Source organism: Anser brachyrhynchus (genome assembly GCF_964034855.1).
Source record: "Anser brachyrhynchus genome assembly, chromosome: 5".
Classification (NCBI taxonomy): domain Eukaryota; kingdom Metazoa; phylum Chordata; class Aves; order Anseriformes; family Anatidae; genus Anser; species Anser brachyrhynchus.
Window position 1 is genome coordinate 31804765 of NC_137699.1, and position 23616 is coordinate 31828380.

General features: G+C 38.6%; 1 protein-coding gene across 1 annotated transcript in view; it reads left to right on the plus strand.

Annotated features, from left to right (window-relative positions):
• The first annotated feature begins 53 nt into the window (after positions 1 to 53).
• Positions 54 to 23616, plus strand: part of PLA2G4F (phospholipase A2 group IVF) — a 67255-nt gene continuing 43692 nt past the window's right edge. The window contains exons 1-16 of the mRNA XM_080595704.1: positions 54 to 2273; positions 6462 to 6534; positions 9200 to 9336; positions 10707 to 10835; positions 12261 to 12301; positions 12876 to 12918; positions 14160 to 14226; positions 14518 to 14687; positions 15523 to 15636; positions 16097 to 16134; positions 17102 to 17237; positions 17970 to 18106; positions 19204 to 19426; positions 19977 to 20091; positions 21327 to 21464; positions 23459 to 23566. Of these exons, the coding sequence (XP_080451830.1) occupies positions 2046 to 2273; positions 6462 to 6534; positions 9200 to 9336; positions 10707 to 10835; positions 12261 to 12301; positions 12876 to 12918; positions 14160 to 14226; positions 14518 to 14687; positions 15523 to 15636; positions 16097 to 16134; positions 17102 to 17237; positions 17970 to 18106; positions 19204 to 19426; positions 19977 to 20091; positions 21327 to 21464; positions 23459 to 23566 (1897 nt within the window). The 5' untranslated portion in view covers positions 54 to 2045. The remainder of the gene's footprint in view (positions 2274 to 6461; positions 6535 to 9199; positions 9337 to 10706; positions 10836 to 12260; positions 12302 to 12875; positions 12919 to 14159; positions 14227 to 14517; positions 14688 to 15522; positions 15637 to 16096; positions 16135 to 17101; positions 17238 to 17969; positions 18107 to 19203; positions 19427 to 19976; positions 20092 to 21326; positions 21465 to 23458; positions 23567 to 23616) is intronic.

Genomic DNA, 23616 nt, shown 5'->3' on the forward strand with positions numbered 1-23616 from the left:
AAATGTTTAGGTTCACAGATTTGCAGTTGCTTGAATTGTAGGTCATAGAGGAGCCTAGTGTTGGAAATGAAATACAGATGTCCAGTTTTCCCATCATATAGGAAGGAGATTAAGTCTCTGAGGAAGAGTCTTTGTCTTCATGACAGTTAGTTGAAGGCATTGGTATGCTGTTACTTCCGTAGAAAAACACCCCATGGAGAATAAAAAAAAAATAAATTGATACTGTCCTTTGGAATCTTCATCTTTTCTGACTTTGCAGCTCTCCTTTCAGTGCTGTTAATGGGAGCAAAAAGGGGTTGCTTGCCTTACTTATGCACATTTTATGCACTATATAATCCGGTTAGCAATGGTGTTAATTGTTCATACTTGCTGACAGAAAATTAACTGAATGAAATGTAGATAGACATCTACCTTTACCACTGTGGGGATACTAATCCTAGCAGAAATAAAGTTACCAGATGTGAGGCCATCTTTCTCTTCTCATGTTTTGAAGCCATTTTCTTTGTTTTCTTAGTTGGATAGGAAATGACAGAAGCAAGCAACTCTACTTTTGATATTAAGTTGGCTGTCAACAGTATCTACAGATAGATAAAGCTGTACCCAAACATTGTGCATGATATGTGACTGTGGAACTGTTCTTATGTATATGTTTTAAAGAGCTTTCAGTTTTTCTTGTGAGAGAGAAATTCTATAAACATACAATCCTTGTACTGAGATCTCATTGGAAGAGTGCAGAGAACTTCAGGAAAAGGCAGGTAAGACTGATCTAAGTAAAATTGGGCACTCGCAAGATAAAATGGATGTTTTTAATACTGCTTGTAATAAACTGTTAGAATGTGTGATTTTTCCATGTTAGCTTACTGTATGAGGCAGCCTCAATTTTCCCGTAATTTACATGCATGAGCTATATTAGTTAAATCATGCTTATGGTTCTGTAATTTTTCTGTTATAAATATAACTGAATAGGGTCCTCCTTCACTTTTAAGTGCAATGGTATGGAGAAATGCAAAGAAATTGCTTTTTCAGCTGTGTTTACCATACCATTTAATGCAACATGGGAGTTTAAAGCAACTGCTGGCTGTTTTGCAATGGTACTGTATTCATTTTCAGCCTGTGCGTTGACTGTAAGTCTGTGGATTCACTGACTAGTACTGACTTGTTTGTGCTACAAATACCAGCACCGATGCTTTATTAATTTTCTTAAATCCTAAGCTAGTGAATGACACTAATGACAGGAAATGACTAATTAATGGGACCTTACTGAGATTGTGTCACGTTATCACGTTTGTCTGTGCTGGTGACATGCTACATTACTGGCTTTCATATGTTTGCTACCACTTTCTAACTGTTGAAACAGTGCAGTTTTTTGTTTGGTTTTTCAATTTTTACTCTTTAGTAAAAACCTGCAGGTGAGACAGCTGTCAGCAGCTGTTAACAAACATCACTTCGAGCAAACAATTGCCTTTGCTACTATGATATTTCTTAAAGCACATAGAACCATGGCCTTATCTATTGTACAACTTTTCAAGAACCTTTGGTGGAAGAATGAAGACAATGCTACATGGAAAGGGGGAGTATAAATAATGGATTTGTGCAAACAGCTCACACAGTGCAAGGTTAGATATGGTGCTGTATTTTTTTTTTTCTCCGAGTCCTAATGCAGGACAAGCCATAGTGTCTCACTTCAGGCCTCCCAGAAACTTCTGTGAACAGCTGCAGGCAACAAGAAATACAGCTTTTCCTCTGGCTTGCAAGATGTGAATTCATTTCTATTTTAAAATGTTCTTTTATGGTGTGCTGGAATCTGGAAAGGTTTTGAAACAGTCAAAGTACTAAATCAGGTCAAAGAAAATCTGGACTGGCAGTTGTGAGGTTGTGGCTTAATCATAGCAGTACTTCCTCCTACTCAGAGCTTCCCTGTCCAGTGCTGCTTTGCTGCTATCTTGCAACAGGATTTGAAAAACCTGCCAGTGAGGCTTTGAACTGGGTTGTTTGGCAAGCACAAGCCACACCTCTGCTTCTCGCAGTTGGAACGAAGCCTGCTCATGTGCAAAACTTCAGACCAAGCCTGTAGTAAGCAGCTCTTCACAGTCAGGAACCTAGGGACTCTTCTGTGTTTTCTTGCCAGGTTTTCTCCTGAGATAACAGGCCATTTTTTTTCCATGTTCTGTGAGGTGCTTCGGGGCCCGGTTCCACACAGAGTGCTGCCTTTTCTGGCAGCTGTGCTTTTCCAAAGAAAGGAGAGAAAAGAGACTGGATTTTATCACTGGCGGGTAAGACCAATTGTGTTGTCTTTGAGACAGCATTCCTTAGCTGATCTGTTTGGCAATGACTTCCTGTTAGTGCACATATGTAAAAACCAGTCCTGCACTTCTGCAGAGATTAACCAAAAAGTTTATCACTGGATGAAAATTTTGGATGACGAAAATGCTGATGTGGATAACGAAAATGCTGATGTAGATTCTTTTTTTTTTAAAAAAAAAATATATATATAAATTTGGGTTCTGCGTGAAACAATGCAGAGCAGGTCTCTGTTTCCTTGGGTTCTGGGGAACACAAGCTGATACTTTTTTGGGGGAACTCCAGCATATCAGGCTTCTCAGTAGTAGAGACAGAATGGTGCTTACATGTTTTCTTGTAAAATATCCTTGACTGCCTTTCCCTTCCTTTTTGCTGTCCATCTTATCCCATAGGGCTTTATAGTTTGTCTGCTTTAGAGTATGACTTAAACCACCCATTCATAATGCAGTACAGGCACATTTGATAAGCGGTTACAATGTGTTTGCCCTTCAGCTGCTTTATAATCAGTCCATTGTACAAGGCGGTATGGCCAATAACCTCAATTTCGAATTGTACTTAGCTGTTTGAGAAGGAGTCTTTGTCTGGAAGATCTGATCTGTCACCTGATTACCTGTCTCCCTTACCATAAATCTGGAAGTTAAAATTGAGGTGACCATTAAATATCAGAGGATGGTTTGCTGCCACTTTGGTCTACTGTTTGCTTTGTGATACAAAATGATTGTTGCTGACTTGAGTGTTGTTTTTTTAATGTTGTTCGCTACTTAGCAAGTCAGGGTAGGAGAGGCTATTAGCCTGCTGTGATTTTCATTAATCAGTAAATCAAAGGATGTGGTGCTTTCACTCCAGTGCTCCTTACATAAATCAATACATTAAAAAAATAGACACTACTTAAAAAAGCAAGGTTGTGTTGACTGGTAGGGAGAAATTTTGTTTTGACTTTTTAATAGCAAGTGGTCAAGGGAAGGGAAGCATATCAGTCTTTGGCTTTGTTGGTGAATTCAGTATGATCTAATCTATTCTAATAAATTTTCCAAAGTTAGCCTGTTTCCCAATTCTGAAAGCAACGTAAGCTTAGAGTGAGCCCAGTGTTTGCCACTGCTGTTGTTATACCGAGCTGTTTGCAGTACTCGTTATCACCTGACTGGTTATAAAACTTGTCTTCCAGAAGACTGCAGTTCAGGGTCTTAGTCTCCATACCTAACGGTGGGTGAACACTTAGGACAAAGAGGGAAAATGCAAAGAGTACCTGGGAAAGATAGGAATTTGCTTTTGGGTTTAATAGCAAACTTGGCAAGATACCGTGGCTGAAATTAGGAGGAGGGGACTTGTAGGCAGCATTTTTACTTGGGAGCAAGAACAAAATGGGGGGTGGGGGGGACATTCTCCCTTGATAAAGTTGATTTTTCTTACTTAGCTACCCCTTTGCCTGGTAGCAGCAAACACAAACTACGGTTTAGCAGCTGCATTTTTATTTACTATTGTGAACATTTCTCTAATTAAACTGTCATGCTTATGGTGAGTCCTCTGTGTCCACTGTGAGATGTGGGGAGGATTTCAGTACTTACATCCCACTGTATAAAGGTAGGTATTCTGGGATATATGAGTGAAGACTACTGGATCCTGTACCTGGGATAACCTGTTTTACAGTCCCTCGCTGCTGCATCACCACCTTCAGTTTAGATGAAAGGTACAGGCAGTTGTTAGCAGGGCTGAGGGTGTGAGAATTGAGTCTTGTACTCTCACTTGAGGATTTCATGTTTTTTGTTTCAGACGGATTCTCCTGAGCTCTGAAAAAGGGGTGGTTCTGAAGAATCATTAAACTGCAAATTAGAAATTTGTTGCTTGCATCTATTGTCATGTACATTGGTACATTGTCATGTATGCTGGTGTAGACAGAACCGTAGTTATTTGTCATAAATTTCCCACACACATTTCTTGCCTGCCTCTTCCGAGATTTGTTCAGATAGAGCACATCTAATACTCAGGCTTCATTACTCTGTAAGCTCATCTTGTAGTATGCTACAACCTTGGCTGAAATATAATTACAAGAGGCAGAAGGTGAGGTTCTGGCATATTGATAACACAGCCTTGGGAGCACAGGAAGATCTCTCTTGCACTATATGCCCTTAAATTATGATCCAGGCATGGGAAATGTATCCTCAGCTATGTAATGACTGGCTTCAAATCAATGGGTGCTGGAGACCTTTGGAAGGAACTTTTGAACATGTGACTGTGTTGACAGATGGTGTGCAGTAAAAGAGCAATGTGCTTATCTTTATGGTATTCTGTGCTTCCTCTGCCATTAATGGCTGAATTCAAGGTGATAGCTACATTAGTGAAGATGGCTTTGGCAGCAGTGAGAGTATGGTGATGTAGCTTCACTTTTCAACAACCTGAAGAGTTGTAGCACCTTCAGGAGGTTGGTGAGAATAAATTACGCAGTCTTGAATTTCTTTCTGTAGTCCATTCCACAGCTTGAGGAGGTAGAAAGAAGGGCAGGCTTTGCCTGAGAAACTATGCTGTGACTGAAAAAAAAATACAGGTGATTAGGAAATATTTAAAAACAAAGAAAAAGCATCTGAAGAGCAGAGCTCAGGATGAAATCAGAAGTAAAGGCATGTCTTGCTACCAGAAACAAATGGGGGAAGGAACATCTTGAATGTGTTGATGCTGCAAATAAAAACTCTTTAGTAATAGCATAATTGGAGTTTATTTGCTCAAATTTTATTTGGCAGTTGAGTATGAGGTATCTTAGGCTATGCACGTAACTTTTAGCTTTGGTGCTCATGGTGGATGGCACTCAGTACAAAGATGTTCAGTGTACTAGTTATGTCCTGTTTTTTAGTCTGTTATTCAAACCCTGTTTTTCAAAAGCTACCAAATATCTTAAGGTGATAAGAAATGAGGAAAACTCCATGAGTTTGTGACTGCACAGTGCAATTCCATGTATTAGATAGGGAGTATTCAAGAACAGTTTGACAGTCAAGGGTTCATTGTTTATTCTTATTTTTTTGAGATCCTAATTAGTGATACGAAGGGCCAGCATTTTGATATAACATTTGGCACTCTACAGCACTTTGTTTCAAGCAAAGATCCTGTTGAATTCAGTTGTCAATGAATGCTTAGCATATCTGAAATTAAACTGTGGTCTCAAGTCCACCATGTAGAAAATGATGAATATACGGCTAATGACCAGTTGTGGAAAGCATTTTGAAGTGGGATTTAATAGAAACGTTTGTAGCTGGCCATTATTTTGTCCTGGTTTGTCTTATAACTAAGGAATAGGAGGCAGAATCCAATTCTGTTCACAAGCCTTACACAATTGCCTTTGTCCAGTCTGCACCAAATCCTTTGAAACTATTTTCTCTTGTCGTCCCCTGCCACTCACCCTTGTCTCCTTCATGATTGTCTAGGATTTAGTCAGGTTTATATTTTCCCTCATACCTGGGCAGTTAGGTACTACCTTCCAAAAATAGCCTTGCAGAAGTTTTCAAGAACAAGAATTGCTTTTTGATCTATACTGGTAAAGTAGCATGCACTTTTTAGAGTACTGATATGAATTACAGTCCGGAATGAACAGGAATTTCAGGATTTTCTTTTGTTGCTTAAATTGCCATGAAGTATGTTTCTATAAGAAAGTATATTTTTTTTTTTCCCTCATTGTAAACAGCATGTGCTTTCTACATCTTCATACATTAGGCTAATTAATTCAACTATTAAGGTTCTTGCCACATCTGCTATTACTCAACCATGCATATGCCCTTAGCAAGTGCTCTGAAGAAACTAGGCAAGTTATAATTGAAATTATTTGAGGAGCTTCAGTTTCTTTTTTTTCCTTCATCAGGAATGAGCTAATGAAGCAATTAAAAAATGATCTATAATTACAGGAAACCCTAAATCAGGAACTTAATTTCTGAAGTCTGTGAGGAGTTACCCTAAGAATCATTCGTTGCCATGCTGAAAGGGAATTGAGTTTACTTCTAGCCTCCTTTAGACTTCCTCCAGGAAACTAAAAATACTGTTTGTATTCCCAAACGGAGTCATGAATAGTTTATTTTGGTCTGACTGGTCTGGACCTTCTCTCTGGATTGATACTAGTGTGGTTACAGAACAGGTATTGCAGTTGAGTTGCATGCTGAGCCTTGTTCCTGTCTTTTCAGTGGGAGAAGCACCCTTACTACAACCTAACTGTAAAAGTCCTCCGAGCCAGAAACATCAAGGGTACAGATCTGTGTAAGTATTTAGTAAACGTATTATGAAAACAGATACTTTATTCACAGGTCATCTGTAACAATACAACCTGTGTTATGTGAACTTCTTAACTACATGTAGTGTATTGTTTTTATGTTTGTACAACGGTCTTTCTTGTAAGTCATTATGTATATATACATTTTGAAGGTGTAATGTGTAGCCAAGCTACAGATTAACCCTACTGCTTTGCAGAACAAGATAAGGTGAGTCCTAGTACCATTTTACTTCCTTGCTCCTTTTCTTGATGACCTACTGTGGCCTGTTTGATAGTCCTCTGTCTGAATTCAGCACTCAGGTTATGGGAGGGTTCACCCTTGCAGTTGCTGAACAGTCTTCCTGTACCTGCAAGTATAAATTTTCACTTAAATTCTAGCTTCCAGATGTTCTTCTCAGTTAGTTACAGTATTTTCTTTCATATTTCTGCTTATTTTGTTTACATTGTTGAAATTTTTTAAGGGGTAGGTGATTGACTGATTCCAAGACAAGCTTTTTTTTTTTTAACCTATTTCTTTTTGTGATAGCAGGGTATATGTTCCCTTCCTCTTATGCATCTGTGTTGAGTGAAGCTCTCAGGGCTGTTTTGGGGTATTTGGATCTTTGAAGGAATTGAGTCCTGAATAATTTTTAGAGTTAATACAGTAAGATGGTCTGCTTGACTTAAGTTTGTTTGTGACATCCACCATCAGACCACTGTAATGTTAAATGATTGTACAGGGAATGGGAAAGCTGCTGAAATGTTGAGGGCTTGAACATGTGTATTGTGACGAGAGTTACGGCCTTTCTGTTCAACTCTAGTTCCACATTTGCATTATTAAAGAGGCCTTAACTGGAAGAAGGAAGGACGCTTAAGACAGAATCAGTTATTTTCAGGGAATGAAAATAGAGGAGATTGATCTCCTGGCCAAACAAGATGGGCTTACAGCAGTGGAGGATATTGTCTACTTTGACTTCAGTAAGGCTTTTGACACTGCGTCTGGTAAGATCCTCATAGAAAAGCTGATGACGTATGGGCTGGATGAGCATTGAAGTGGATTCAAAACTGGCTGAATGGCACAACTCAGAGGACAGTGATCAGTGATTCTTACACCAGTAGGTAGTGCTGTACTGCAGGGTGTACATAGTGTGTCCACTACTTTTCAGCATCTTCATTAATGATCTGGATGATGGGGCAATGTTCCCTCAGCAAGTTGGCTGATGACAGAAAACTGGGAGGAGTGGCTGATGGTGCCAGGGGGTCATGCTACTGTTCAAAGACCTTGACAGACTGGAAAAGTGGGCTGATAGGAACCTCATGCAAATCAGCAAGCTGAAGTGACAAATCCTGCACCTGCAGAGGATCAGCCCCAGTCACCTGTATGTACTGGGGGCTAATTGGCTGGAAAGCAGCTTGGCAGTAAAGCACATGTGGGGTCCTGGTGGATACCAAGCTGAACAGGAGTCAGTAGTGTACCCTTGCTGCTCAGAAGGCTCTTGGTATCCTGGGCTGCATTAAGAGGAGTGGTGCCAGCAGGTCAAGGGACATGATCCTTTCACTGTATTCATCACTGGTGGGGCCACTCCTGGAGTGCTGTGTCCAGTGCTGTTCTGTCTGCTGTGAGAGAGATGGAACTACTGAAGAAAGTCTAGTGAAGGGCCACTAAGTCTACTAATGGATTGGAGCATCTCTCCCGTGAGCGAAGGCTGAGAGAGCTGGAACTACTTAACCTAGAGAAGAAAAGGCTTGCAAATTTCGTTGTGTACAAATATCTGAAAGTAGAGTGTTAAGAAAATAGAGCAAGGCTCTTTTCAGTGGTGCTCAGTGACAAGATGAGGCAATGAGCACAAACAAGCACAGTGTTCGAGCTGAACATAATGAGAATTTTATTTATTTTTACTGAAGGTGACTGAAGACTGGCACAGGTTGCCTGGAGAGTCTTTGAAGTCACCATCCTTGGGGATATTAAAAATTTCACCGGAGTCTGTCCTAGGCAACCTTCTCTAGATGACCCTGCTTGAGCAGGGGGATAGACAAGATGACCTCAAGAGGTTCCTTCCAACTTCAACCATTCTGTAATTCTGTGAAAGGATGTATTATGTGAGAGAGGCTAGACCAACAGTGTGGTCTGGCAGCAGCTGTGTGTAGCTCAGAAAATGAAATAGCAGTAAAGGAGTCTAGTTAGTTAGTTCCTTTTCTATTATAGCTGCATTGTTCCTCGATACAGTACCACTACTCAATTCTTGGTGTTGAAAGCAAAACCTTAAAAATGAATTTGTATTTCATGGGGTAAGTTCAGGGCAAATTAATGGAAGGAAGTTCACAATAGTTCATGCTGAATTAACAGGACTGTGACGGCAAGGAAATGATCTTACCTTGGCCCTGGTATCAGCAGTCCTGTTCTGAAATATCTTCCTCATTTTGAATAGTAGTCCTTTTCATGAAGGGTTTTATGGTTTGGATGAACCAGAAAGAAGAAACATTGACACCTAATGTTCAATTTGCTGCTGTTTAAAGATGTGCACTTCATTAAATACATTTGCTCTACAGATTTGCTCTTAATTTTGCACATTATTTTTTATGATGCAATGCAATTTAGTAAGTTAGGAGTTCATGGGAGAGAATGTGTTTGATTAAAGTAGTTGTGATATGTCTCTGCACTCTCTGCTTTAGTGTCAAAAGCAGACTGCTATGTGGAACTGAAATTGCCCACTGCATCTCCCATGGTCTACCGAACTCAGGTTGTTGACAACTCTGATAACCCAGAGTGGAATGAAACCTTCCAGTATCGAATCCATAGTGCTGTCAAGGTAAGGAACGCCCTTTGTGGAGCTGGTTGGACTGTCTGCATTTGTATGTTGGCTTGCTTTTGACAATTCATTCAAAACCAAGGGATCTTTATCCTCAAAAGCACTGGCATGTGTAAGGTGGTGGTCTTCTTCAGTGGTACCAAAAGCTGTAACACGTCTAGTGATAACCACAGCTGTTTATAACTGCACCATTTTTTGCAAACTACAACTAGAATTTACTGTAAATGTCCTTGTTATGCAACTCAAGAAAGGGAAGTTAGGCACTATCAGATAAATGAAATTTTTGATAATGCATGTTACTGTTTGATGGTTGCTTCTACTTCCACCTTGTAGCTGTTGCTTTCTTCTAGCTCTGCTTGTCTTACACTGCATATTGTCTAGGATTCCAAGCATCTAAGGGAAGGTAATGGGAACTAAATTACAAATCACTCTCGCTTAGCCAGATGTCTTATCTGTCCCTTCATCGATGTCTAGCCATTAGTTCCAATGATCAAGAAAAGCTAAATTCAAGCTCTTAATAGAAACAGTATGTTAGGTCCTCTTAGCAGGACCTAATGAAACATTAAACAATTTTTTTAGGATATCAGCATTCATTCTCAAAGTAATCTCATGGCAGAGGGAAGGAAAAAGTATTTTTAAAAGATTATTTTTAGCATTGAACCATTGCTTTGAATAACATCCTAGGCTTTGGAATAAGGTTTATTAACAAGAAATTATCCCTCTCACCTGGAGTGCCTTTCTGTAGTGGTTGGTGATGAAGGTGGAATGCTAATGGACTTAGAGAAATTGTAAGAAAATTGCAAACTAAACTTTTGAGTGTGTGTGCTTTTTCTTCCCCTGCAGGCTCATGAAGCCGCAGTCTGGTTGCTGCTGTGAGGCTAAACCAGCACAAATTTAAGTTCAGCCTTGTTTCGCTGAAAACTATTTTTTTTCAAGGCTGTTTTTTGTTGTTGCCATATGTAGTTTGTTGCTTCTGTTTCGGTTAGTTTCTGCTGAACTTAACTGTTCTGAGACAGTGCTGAGCAAGAAGTGATAGGTCCCTGCAATATCCTCGACTGAGTCATGCTGAAAGGGTGGATATCGCTTTTCGTTCTTCAGGCAAATCTGTGGCAACCTGGTGGAGAGAACCCCCCACATGTTCTGCTGTGACCTCTCTCTAGCTGGGAAGCTGAGAAAAAGCTTTAGCTAAACACTGTCAAATAGAAGCTTTGTGCTTAACTATGCATAAGTGAATATGCATATAATGAATTCCCTTCAGGGATGGGAAAGGGCAGAGGTACTGATTAATGCAAAAAATGACTGTTGTTTACAGCTATTGAGGTTCATGAAAGTCCTTCTGTCTTCACTTGAGACTGTTTGTTTGGTTTTAGAACATTCTGGAATTGACACTCTATGACAAGGATGTCCTAGTCAGCGATGAACTCACTTCCATCGTCTTCGATGTAGGAGGTATGAAGCCAGGTCAGCCTCTGCTGCGCACTTTCAAGTTGAACCCCGAGGTTAGTCCACAGCTCCTTCCCCGGAGCTCTGAATAGCTACAGCTCATGTTACAGAAATCAAGCAGTACATGCTTGTTCCATGCATCTGACTGTTGTAGAGGCCACAAGGGGAAAATGTAGCAACAGATAGCAGTGTATATGGGCTTACTGTTATCTGAGATGTTTCTAAAATAGCAAGTGATTTTTTTTGTGTGTGTTCCACAGTCTTTGGGATGTGCAGCTAAACAAAACTTTGGGGTGACTTCTGTCTTTCAGAAGATGTTGAAATCTTTTGGAAGGTTTTTTTTTTTTTTTTAACAGGCAAGAGACTTGTAAACTGGGCTTAAAATGAAAGGCATTTGTGGTCAGCTGTTTTGTGGATTGCAGACTATCTTATTTATTTAATCATCATCAGTTTGCAATGAAGAAATTTACTGCTGCAAAGGCTACCTCTGTGTTTACTAAGTCAAAAGCTTAAGAACAGTTTATTTTTTACTGAGCTGTGTTCAGTTAAATGTAACTTCTGCTTCATGAGAATGACATTGGTGCCTATGAGCTGCTGTCAGTCCCTATGCACCGATTTATGGCCTTGCAAAAAGACAGCTTATTTTACATAACTAAAATCATGTCACCAATCCGATCTCTTTTGTAATTGCCTCAAACACAATAGGCCTGGAGTACAGGTGAGCTAATGATGTGTTTTCTTGAGAAATCTGGCTTCAGTGCTGACGGTATGGTCAGAAGCAGATGAACTGGTATGCAGTTAGCAGGGAGGTTTTGGTCAGTGTCACAGGCCCTCTAAATGATTTGTGATCACAGAAGGAGGCTTAGTAACTCTATTGTTCCCACAACATTATCCTATCTGCTGAATGCTTAAAAAGTAGTCTTGATCAGTAACTAGGGAACTGGAAGCTGTAACTTCAGTGAAAGAGAATCACCGAAGTTGACTTCTACTTAGTTATTTTAAAAGCTGCGCTGGGTCAATCATTTACTGCTATGGCAGGGGGTCAAAGTCTATACATGACAAAATAAAGGCAGCAATGAGCTAGGAGTGTAGTCTGTTGAAATAATAAATGGGAAGAAACACCAAGTCTCCTGTAGAAGCTGTTTTCAGAGGCAGCACTGCAGTGGTGCTTGAGCTGGAAGAGTGTTTTTGAAAAGCAGGGTAATGGATCGGAGAGCCAAGTCTCACTTGTGTGCACTTGTCTCATCAAACATAGATGTGTCTGGTCACATAGAAAATGCCTGGGAGGACAGGAATGTTTAAAGAACAGCAACAAAAAAGGCTGAATTTTAAGCATTCTAAAACTTAGCTCGAGTTTTTGTAAAAGCAACAGAAGTAGTTACTATCATTTTTAACAGGAGAAAAACTTAATCTCATGGAAAAGATTGTCGTAATCATACTCACATTCAAGGGTCACCTGTGTCCAACTTTTATTTTTAAAGGATAATGAAGAGCTGGATGTAGAGTTCTGCTTGGAGAAATGGTGAGTTTTACCTGAAGAGCTAAATGAATTTGTGCTCTAGAGAGATGTATTAGTCGCTTTTTTCTGAGCAGTGACAGTCTTTTCCATGAGAAGGCTAATGCGTTATGCTTTTCTGTGGTGCGTAAGTTGGTCACTAATGGCTGATTGCAAGTGTCCTTAAAGTGCCAACCACCAAAATTTGGGGGTACCAAAGAGGAAATAAAAGTTTGATTTTTATGGGAATGGCAACACTGCAAAGGAAGTTGCTTCAACATATTTTGCATAAGCTGAATTAGTTAAGAGTGGAAAGCTTTACACACTTAAAGTATACAGGTTATCTGTATGACAGTCTATTTAACCTCAGCTTCTCTTTAGGTTATCAAAATAATGACATTTATAATGGTAGAGGAATTTTTCCTTCAGTCATTTTTTTTCTGTTATTCTGCCAAGGGAAATAGTGTCAGTCCAGTTTGCATAATATGTTGCAATGAGGACCTTCCTCTCCTGCCTCTTATCCAGAGAGTTAGTTTGTAAAGTAGGATGACACAAAAATTAAAACTAGAACTCATTTGCATTAAACCTCTTCCTTTCACAGCTCAGATACCCCTACAGAGGTATTGACCAATGGAGTACTTGTGGTGAGTATACTGAAGTCAGTTATGGGCATTGGGATTTACCCCTGAACGTAGGTGTTTAATAGTTAGAGGACAAGAATTGTTTAAGATTCAACTCCTGGATCCAAATAACTCATATTCTCTCCAGCAGTTGCCTCTGCTTTTGAATTTGCTGTTTTAAAAAATTTCCTCAGGTTTTTGAAACTTGATACCAACTCCTGGGAAGGGTGTTTTTTTTTCCAGTATACCTGTTTAAAATATGTAAACAAAAAACTCTTAAGAAGGCTAGTGAGTCTTGAGGACCGTCCTGAGTTTTCTAGCCTAGATGCTGATTGGGTGTAGTCTTCCTCCTTATCTTAACATCTATTATTTCTAGGATTTTCTCATTGCCATTATTAAGTAGATCATAATTCTGGAGGTATTTGTTTGTTCTCTTCGGGTGATCAGGATTTTAAAAAAAAAGAAAAAGTACATTATACATTAAAAATCTTTTTTTTTTTCTTTTTCCAAAGGAAAGGGGCTGAAATGCCAATTTTTAATAGGGGAAAGAAGGGAGGGAAGGAGTTCTCTCATTGTTGAAATGCACATTAAAACTCTGCGTTTCAACAATGAGAGAACTCCTTCCCTCCATTTTTCAGGAAAAAATTGATGGCTTGTAATAGCTCAGTTCTGCAGACTGTTTCACAGTATAGAGCCCCTTGTGTTCATATTTCCCGCAGCAAATCAGTCTTATGTTCAAGCAGTAGATATGTTTGCTATCTATGAGAGCAGTTATGGCTAAATAAATTTTGTATCCCCTGTCCTAGAAGGGAAGGTGAAGATGGATTGGTGTGAGACACTGTTTCATGAGGACATGGATAATCCAAGACAAAATGTCATGGTAGAATTTATGAAGCGTTTTCTAGGATCTGAACAGATTCTGTATAGGTACTCACATGTCCATTAAAAAAAAAAAAAAGATAAACATACACAGAAGAAAGAAAGAGGAGGAAAAAGGTAAACTTGTAAATATGAGGTACAGGTTGAAAAAAAATCTGGAATAGAAGTGGTTTTTATTCTGAAACTAGAGCATATAATCCCTTCTTGCTAAAACAATACTTGCTCTTTATGGATTATATTGATCATTCAAATAATGTTTTTTTTGCGTTTTTTTTTTTTGAAAGATTGTAGCTGTAAGCCGAATCCCTACTATACTGGGTGGATTAAGCTCCAACAAAAAAATGAATTCAAACTTCATAACCAGAGCTGTTTTCTTCTTTTCATAGGTTCATCCTTGTTTGTCTCTGCAAGGCACCGTCAACAAAGAAGAAAAAATGAAAGAGAAACAGCAAGGTATGTCTGCCTGCAGAGTCTAAGGAAGACCTACTTTTCAGCAAGTTTATTCCCGGAGAGAGGGGAGACTCCTTACTGTCTACCAAGTGTATTCTTATTTGTTGGCTACAAAATTGACTTTGTTAGTTAATTTAGTATTAAAAGCAAAATAATATTGGGTCACTTCCATTGGATGCCCCATGAGAGAGACTTGAGTGTCTTGTGTTTTCATATTCTCAGCTACATTTGACAAAAGTATTTGATTTTCAGCAAATGGATTCTGCAGTCTAAACTTCTTATTCTAATATACAGGTAGCTGCGAGGTCAAGCTGTCTGTTCCAGGGGCGTATCAGAAGCAGCTGTGTATTCCTTGGAGACCAGATAATGAGAAGGATTATGGAACCTCCTTTGTTTTTCACATGGACAAAGAAATGCATCCAGAACTGCAAGTGGAGTTGGAGCAAACCATATCTGTCCTACAGGTAAGTAGCTGTCCTGGCTGCTACGAAAGTTATAAACACTTTTGAATAAATCCACCCTGAAAACAGTGTCTGGTCTATAAAAAGCCTTTAAACATAAACTGAATGGCCTTCATTTGATCATAGGAAGGCAGCGAATGTCTTCAGATGTCCAGGGATATCAGTTTTGGATATATTGTTTAAGTATGCATGGATCTCAAAAGCTTGCACTGAAAGCAAGTTTCGTGTTGGTACTTGTGGTGCTGAAAGGGTCATCCATTATTAAGGTTAATTATCACTTCCAGATACACCTTTCAGATATAAGAATCAGAGTTAACTCTCTAATGTTGTACCAGGTCAAATCAGAATTTTCTAGGCTAGAATTCTGTCTTCAACTGATGTATTTCCTGGTTCTGCATTAGGAATCGATGGGCAGGCTTAGGTTGATATTTATCATCACTTCATATGGATTCATTTTTCTCTATTTCAAATCCTGCTTTGAAGACTATACAAGTTCCCTTGTGGGTTTTCTGACACGTATCACTACAACCATTTAGGGGAAAATACTATGTTTGGAGATAAAGGTTTTTGTGTGTGGCAGACAGCTATATTAGAGAAATATAATAATAATAAAAACAGCTGTTTCAGTGACAGAAATAATCCCAGCAAAGATCCTTCAAGCAGAGAGCAGGATAGGAGTCCAAGGTCTCAGAAAGCCTTAGACTGCTTTGGAAAAGGGTTAGTTGTAATGATTTCCAGGATTCTTTGCTATTTTATTTTACTATGTTTTTTTTTTTTTTAATGACAGTCATATCATTAACGTTTTTTCTGAAGCACGCAACATTTTATTTTTTATTAGGATGGGATGAACCCTGATATTGAAAAGCATACTACAGTTCTGGGACAGGGGACTGTACCAGTTAATTCCCTTCCTGTTGGACAAGAAGTTGATAGAGTTGTTTCTCTGGGAGAGGTAATGTCAACTATTGCACCTATTTTAACATACTTTGAATACCCCCCACCGGTTTTAGGCATTTGGAAAGTTAAACTGCACATGATTCTTACGAGTGCTGTTTTCTTGTAGATCTAGAACGAAATAGCGAGATTACTCAGTGCAGCTTTTCTAAAAATGTTTTCATGGCTGGCAAAGATGAGAATCAAAAATATCTGAGGAGGAGAGAAGCCAGAAGCTTGCAGAAGAAATAAATGTTTTGTCTGCTCTCTGAGTACATGTTTAGTCACTGTAAATAAATTATTTCAGACTACTAAAAATGTTTGGAATAGACTGAAGAAAAAGGTGTTCCACAGAGGTAGTTTTGTGAATGAGTGCTGTTCTAGTTAGTATCTGGTGACCATGTTGATGTAATAATCTTTAGTTAGTAGTGCCACCTGTGCAGTTGCTACCAATTGCAAGATTTGTTCTGTTTTCACAGGGACAAAGTTTGGATATAAGTTTGAAAGCTGAAGAGAGGTGAGTGGGAACCTCAAAGACCTCTAAAATGAGGAAAGGTCTTAACTCTCACAGGGAGCTGAGTGATTATCCCTGCTGCTCTGGGAAACTCTGCTGTCTCAATCAATCTCTTGGGACAGATTCAACAGCAAACCTTCTTGATGATTTTTCTTTTCACATATGTGACTATTCTCTTTGAAGACACTATCTCTTGGATTGGTGTCAATCCTGCTGAAATATGAAAAACATTTTCTGTTTTCCTAACACTTAAACATATGAAGTGTGGGAAGCTGATGGTGCAAATATTAAGTAGTTGTGATAGATGCAGATAGTTCTGAGAATATTCACGGTGCTGTACTGACAAATAGGGAAGGACAGCTCGATGTATGAAGAGCTTGAATGGGGGAATAGTGCAAAAAAGGAGTGCTAAAGAAATAATAACACAAAATTGAGAAGTTGTCATATGAGTTGGTAGGGTAATTGGGTATATAGTCATTAACTGAAGATCCCCCTCCCCTTTCAAAAACTCGTATAGCAAGTTTATTGTTTTCCTGTTATATCCTCCTGACACTTAAGTCCAGAATCTTCTGTTTTGAAATCACTCTCCCCTCATTTTCCATCCATGTCAATGCAGTGTTCTCAAGTGATCCTCATACAATTTTCTTTCAACCGCTGAGAATCTTTTCTTCCTGTCTGTGAAATTCCTGAAGCTTAACCTGAATGACTGCCTGACACAAATTTTGTATTTAGACATAGAGAGAAAAACTACAGGGAGATGTTTCATTTTTAATTCTAAATGCTCTTACTACAAAATAGCTAGTAAATTGACATACACTCCAGACAGCAGTCTGAGTGGTAGCAATCTAACAGTTTGATCCAGTGATTCATGTCAGCACCTAGAATGTGTTTACAGAAAATGCTTTTCCCAGGAAATTACAAATCCTGCAGAACTTACTGTTTTTTGTGTATGCTTTGATTTCTATTTCAGCACTTGGGATCTAGATATACGTCTGGGTTTTGACCTCTGTAAAGAGGAGAGAGAATTTGTGGACAAAAGGAAAAAAGTAGTTTCTGAGGCGCTGAAGAAGACTCTTAATTTAAAGGAATCCCCTCGGAAAGATGAGGTATTGAGCACAGACAGAAATTCATCAATCCTTTGTGCTTTGTTGATAATTAGTTAGGTATTGTAGAATTCTTTGCCCATAACCAACAGAATATGGTTTACATTTAACATGAGAGATCCCTGCAGCATTTCATTTCCAAAGTCTTACATCTTGTATTTCTAAAATTCTGAGGGATGTGTGTGATTTGGAACACAACAATTTGAAATTTCAGAATGTATGTACTTTCTTTAACTGAGCTCCTATATATTGGACTTCGAGCTCTGAATTGTGATGATGGGAGAGACAATTTTAGAATGGTTTAGTTGAAGCTCAGCATAGAGAACCAGCTTCTAAATTGCTGATTTGGAGACAGTTATTTCTAGATATCCTGATACATTCCCCTGTGATCTTCAGGTGCTGTTAGGAGAATCACTGCTCCCTTTTTTTTTCCCTTATTCTAATGTGTATGTTGTATGGCATGCAAGTAAATGTCTGTTAATATACATGACAGTTTCAGTAAGTCACTGTCACTAAGATAACTTCTGTTTTTGTAGTAAGCCATGTATTTCAACTACAAAACAGGGAAAAGAGTGCTGATTGAAATAAAACCTAAAATTAATTGAAGTGTAAATGGAACAGTTATTTCATTTCCTATCTAAGTATGAGACTTGAACAGGATTACTTCTGTGTGACTGTTGATTTACTGGCAATTCAAAAGTCTATGATTGACACTCCTGAGTTTGCTGGCTGCAGGTTCCAGTTGTAGCAGTACTGGGGTCTGGAGGTGGGATGAGAGCACTGACTTCATTCTACGGCAGCCTAGCTGGGCTTCAGCGGCTGGGCCTTCTGGATGCTGCGCTGTATCTGAGTGGGATTTCTGGCTCTACTTGGTAAGTTGTGTGCAGTGTTGACTCCGGAAACTTATAGTTGAGTATGTCAGTATTGATGCAAAAAATAAGGCCAGAACTGTATTTTTGCCATCTGTAGACAGACAATGAAGTTAAATATTTAATCAGATCTCACGTGAGAGTTCTGATGGGGATCCTAAAGAGTCAAAGATTCATTATCACTTGTAAACCATACAGCTATTGGCTAAATTTATAAATCTGCTGCTTTAGCAAGCATGGCAACTAGTAGTAGAACTTATTACACGAATAAAGCTGCTGTGTATTCCCTCAGAACCCTGACTTCAAAAACTTTCCCCATGGACTTACTATTGCCAAGAAGATAACCAAGGTGGTGCAACACTGGAAACGTGTATGCAGAACACTAAGTCACTACCTTCTGAAATGGCATATGCAGCTGAGTGGGGGAATAGCACTGGATTTGGTAGTCTGGAGTAATGTGCTGAAGTGTCAGACATGGCTAGAATGTTTCAGTAGCTCAGTTTTTGGAGTGTGTGTTGAAATCCATCCTTCCTATAAGTACATGTTGTTTTCGTGAAATGATTTAACTGAGTTTTGAGTCTTGACAATATAACCCTCCCTTCCATAGCTTTGTGCATGAACTTCTATTTGTATAGCATTCTCAACTAACCTTTTGATTCAAAGTCAGACTTTCAAATAAATATGGTCATCCTCAAACCAAGCATCCAAACTAATGTCTCATTTTAACCAGACCTATGTTCTGATGAAGGCTATGGCCTTTATTACTGTGCAATAGCACCCTTGCTGTCTGCTAGTCTCTCAGAGTCGTTATCGCCTGAAGTTAACTCATAAGTTAGCATGTGAGCTAATATATGATTTTTATAATGTCCGTGAAAGATAAGTTAGGAATCAGGGTGAAGCTGTCATACAGGTCTCAGGGTTCTCAGCATGTTTTAGAGCACAGAGATCCATTATTACTGGCTCTTAACAATGTCTTATTTTTAGCTAGACTTCTCAAGCCATGAAGTAAATATTACTCACAGAAGTAATAATATCTAGCTATAATTCATTGTTAACATAAAGGCTGCTTTTACTGATGACATTAATGTAATCATTTTCAGGTGTTTATCGACATTGTATCAAGACCCTCACTGGTCACAGAAAGATCTTCAAGATGCAATCAGCAGAGCTCAGGATACTGTGTCCAGCAGCAAAGGAGGGGCGTTTTCCCCAGAACGACTGAAATACTATTTTCAGGAGTTGAATTCAATGGAAAGTAGTGGACGGAAAGTTTCCTTCACAGATTTGTGGGGCCTTATTGTGGAGTATTTCCTACAACAGAAGGTAAAAGAGTTCATGTTTCTCTTCCAGTTGGGACCTCAGCACACCCGTATGTTGAATGTCAATAAATTAATTAGTCTCTGCCTTCATAGGCTGTTTGGGAATAGACAGTGTTGAGGAATAAACATAGAGGGTTTTTGTTTCTTTCTGCCTCAGATATCCCAGCACCCCTCTTTACTAAAGAATTTTGAAATTTTATATATTAGTGCTATAGAAAAACTGAGCGTTTATTTGGAATAACTTGTTAAATGAATAGCTTTTGTACTGGGCAGGCGAAGCCCAAAAAATGTTGATATCGGTTTTGCAAAACTGTATTACTGTGCAGTATTTGTTACGCAAATTGAAATCAGAGGGGTAAGTAGCTTGTTAATAACACCTGATATTCTAATTATACAACTGCAGAAATATCCTGACAAAACTTAACTACATGCATGGACTGAGGGAGGAAAGGGACTTTGAATTGTCAGTCAGATGGTAAGAAACAGCTTCAAATTATTGAAGTATGGGGACAGAATTTATCTTAGTATGTTTCTCCTTCTTTGTTTATAACCAGGAAGATCCATCAAAGCTGTCTGATCAGCAAGAAGCAGTGAAATGGGCCCAGAACCCTTATCCTATCTATGCAGCTGTCAATGTGAGACCCAATATTAGTAGTGGTGACTTTGCAGGTATGAACATGGCAGGTTTCTTTTGGTTTGCTAAAATCTAAATTCCTTTCACCTACACATTTCCAATTGTCTTTTGTTGAAACTCACTACTCAGGTAATGAACAGCTGACAACAGATAACTCGGCTTAAGAGGCAATAGGGTAATGAATAACAGTGTGTTGTCATCCTAATTACAAATGTTTTCATTATGGCTATGAAGGAAGAGCATTAGCTCAGCTGGACACTCTGCATGTTTTACAAGAAAATGTCTGAAATATTCAGGAGCTGAGAAGGAGGGAAGATTGTTGTAATAAGTAAGTCTTTGTCTGCATTGGAGAACTGAAGTACTTGGTAATCAAGAGACCTACTTCAAATAGCTGGGATTTTTCTTTTATAATCTCAGATATCTGATTTATGGAAAATTCAGGTAAAATGATGGATTGGAAAACTTGCAGCATATGTCATGAAAATAGTGGTATTTAACAGCCTGGGTTCTTGTTGGTTGTACAGTTGCAGAACAAAAAGGCCAGTCCTATTCCATGTCACTTACAACTTTAAACACGAGGCAACAAGCAATCACAGAGTGAGACAGGAACACAAACTGTTGTGTCCATCTGCGTACCGCTATTATTTTTTTCCTTTTTGTTGCTCTTCTTTTTTTCAGGAAGAATGTGTGTGTGAGTGTACGTAAGGAAAATGAATTTTATAGCAGAAGTTGAAGGACAATGAATTTAATTCTCAAATGTTTGTGGAAAGCTTTCAAGCATGAAGGGACATTTCAATAAGTAGACAATGAATTCTAACACTGTATGTCAACTGAGATGTGAAGTCAGTACTGTAATATTTGCTGATAGTAAACAGCATGAGGAAAATCTGGGAAAATTGAAGTAGCTTCCCTTTGACATGATGAAAAAAGTTTAAAGTAGAGGTGAAATGGGCAGGATATTTCTGCAGTAACAGTCAAAACGGAGCAAAAAAAGTTGTTTTTTTTTCCTCTCCAAAAAGCCAGGAAGAGAAGAGATTGTATTGAGTCAGTGAAAGCCTGTACAGCAGTTGATATTAATGTGTATGTAAGATGGAGGCTCCATGAGAAGAATGGCAGGGAAGTTCACAGTAATAGTGAAAGAAGTCGAAGAGACTTAGTGAAAAGACTCCCTTCTGTCACACTTGTGTAAACAGAAATCAGATGAGTATTTTTTTACCTACACTTACTTTGAGGTGAGTAAATACTCACTAATTGGTTGTCTTGTTCTTAGAATGGTGTGAGTTTACTCCCTATGAAGTTGGGTTTCGCAAATATGGAGCTTTTGTCCGAACAGAGGACTTTGACAGTGAGTTCTTCATGGGAAGGCTCATCCGGAAACGTCCAGAGCCTAGAATTTGTTTTCTACAAGGTATGAGCATAGAGTAATAAACAGAAGGGGGAGATGGAAAGCCACATTGCTTTTAGGATTTATCAACTTAAACCTATGCTTTTTTGTCCCTTTCTAAAGAGTTTGAAGAGGGTAAACGTGTCAAATCTTTCTCCAGAGGTTTAGGTGCAGTTTTATGGTATTATAGTCTGATACTCCTTAGTCTACAGACTCTTTTTAAATACTAGCTCCTAGTGTTGTTACAAAAGCCCAGTGAATGTGTCTATATTAATTCAGAAAATGAGGGTTTATATTTTTGATATTACTGTTTGCAGAAAATTTAACATTCAGCCCAGCTGTGTAGCATCACATTGCTTTTAGATATAGTCATACTTGTAGGAGCTGATGTTGTCTGTTATAGCATGCTTCTTCATTCCATTAGCATCTTTTCTTCCTTATTTCTGAAGGTTTTTGTTTTTAATAGTGTTATCTGCTTGCCAGAAAATCATTTACCTTCTGTCAGCTTTATCTTCTGTGTTAGTGAAAGGTCTCTTAAGATCCCTCATATATAATACTTTTCAGAACCTGAACAGAGAAAGAAGTATTTGGAGTGTCAGTTTAATGTTCAGTGTTCAACTGAGAGCAGACAGGTTGCTGAACAGGATGTGTATTTTAACTAGAGAACCTTTCCCTCAATTAAAATGAAATTCTTGTAGGAATAAATTACTGTACATCAAACTTACTGTACAATTACTGTAGACCAAAATCCAGGGAAGACTAATGCTTCCTCAAAATTAAAGTGAATCATCCTGTGCTTCAAAATATTTTTGCTTGGGATAGTGTTGTTCTTTTCCAAGGTTTATTGGTACTTACTGCCTTGTTTATTGGTACTTGCAAGTGCTGTGGTTGTGGTATTAGACATTTGTCTCTCTACCTTCCTGGAACTAGTGCTTTGGTGTGCCTGAGTAACAAATTCAGCCGTGATGTACCCCTCATGAGTTTAGTGCATCAAGGAGGTGAGGCAAAATTGGGTTAGGTGCTAGAGATGATGCTGTTAGTGAGCGTGGTTCTCTAGGTCTCAGTTTTAGGTGGTTTATTCAATTTGCCTTAGTTGTTTATATCTGCTTATATCCTATGTTATTTATGTCTATTTTATATCTTATGTTTAAATCTTAATTGTTTATATCATATGATCATAGAGAGTCCTAACGGCCTTTGCATTTAAGAGCTGCATCCTATTTGAAGCATTATCCTTCAAGGTGTATGCAGGCAGTGATGATCTACATACAAAGATGCTGTTTTATTAGAAACAGAGTCAGGAATGTGAAGACTGTAAATTGTTTATATCATATTTTTGTCAGAGTAAAAGAACTCAAGCTAATGTACTGGAATTATTTTCTTTCCATGATTTGGAACACAATGGTAGTTATTTAAAGCTGGAATTCTTTAGTTGGGTCAGAAGATCTTTAGGCCCTGCAAGAGCTCTTAAAGGTTTCTTAAAGAATAATAGAATCATAGAACAGCTTGGGTTGGAAGGGACCTTAAAGATCATCCAGTTCCAACTCCTCTGCAACTGTGCTTGCTGCGCAGCTGCTTCTTCAGACAAGTATTTCTATGTAGCTGAAATATAGAACTTCTTTCCCAATCACTATTGCTTGGAGTCTGCTCTGGATACCTTGCTAAGCTTCTGTCTCAGCAGGTTTGTCCGCAAAGCTAGGCACTAAGTCTCTTCTAATTCCCTGTATCTCTACCCAGTCCACTCTCAATCATACTTGCCAAAAACTACTGCTTTAGGTCTTCCCATTCTCTTTCCATCTTTCTTTTTGTCATAGAAGAGCTTCCCTTTCATAGAAGTTTCTTCATTAGATTATTGCATCAGAATTTGTCATGATTCACTCAAAGGTTTAAGCTCAAACAACAAATATTAGAATAGTAGGAGTTGAGTGGCAACCTTCTCCATGATGATGAGTCATAGGCCTTTTGGTTATACCAGAAAAAGCCTTTCAAGTATTAAATTATTCCTTACTTCTACGCAGGAATGTGGGGCAGTGCCTTCGCTGCAAGCTTGGATGATATCTGCTTGAAAGTAGTTGGAACAGGATTGAGCTTTCTAGAGCCTTTCAAAGATGTTATCAAAGTTATAGGTAAGAACACTTAAAAATTTAAAGAATGTATTGTGTGTAGTTTTCAAAGC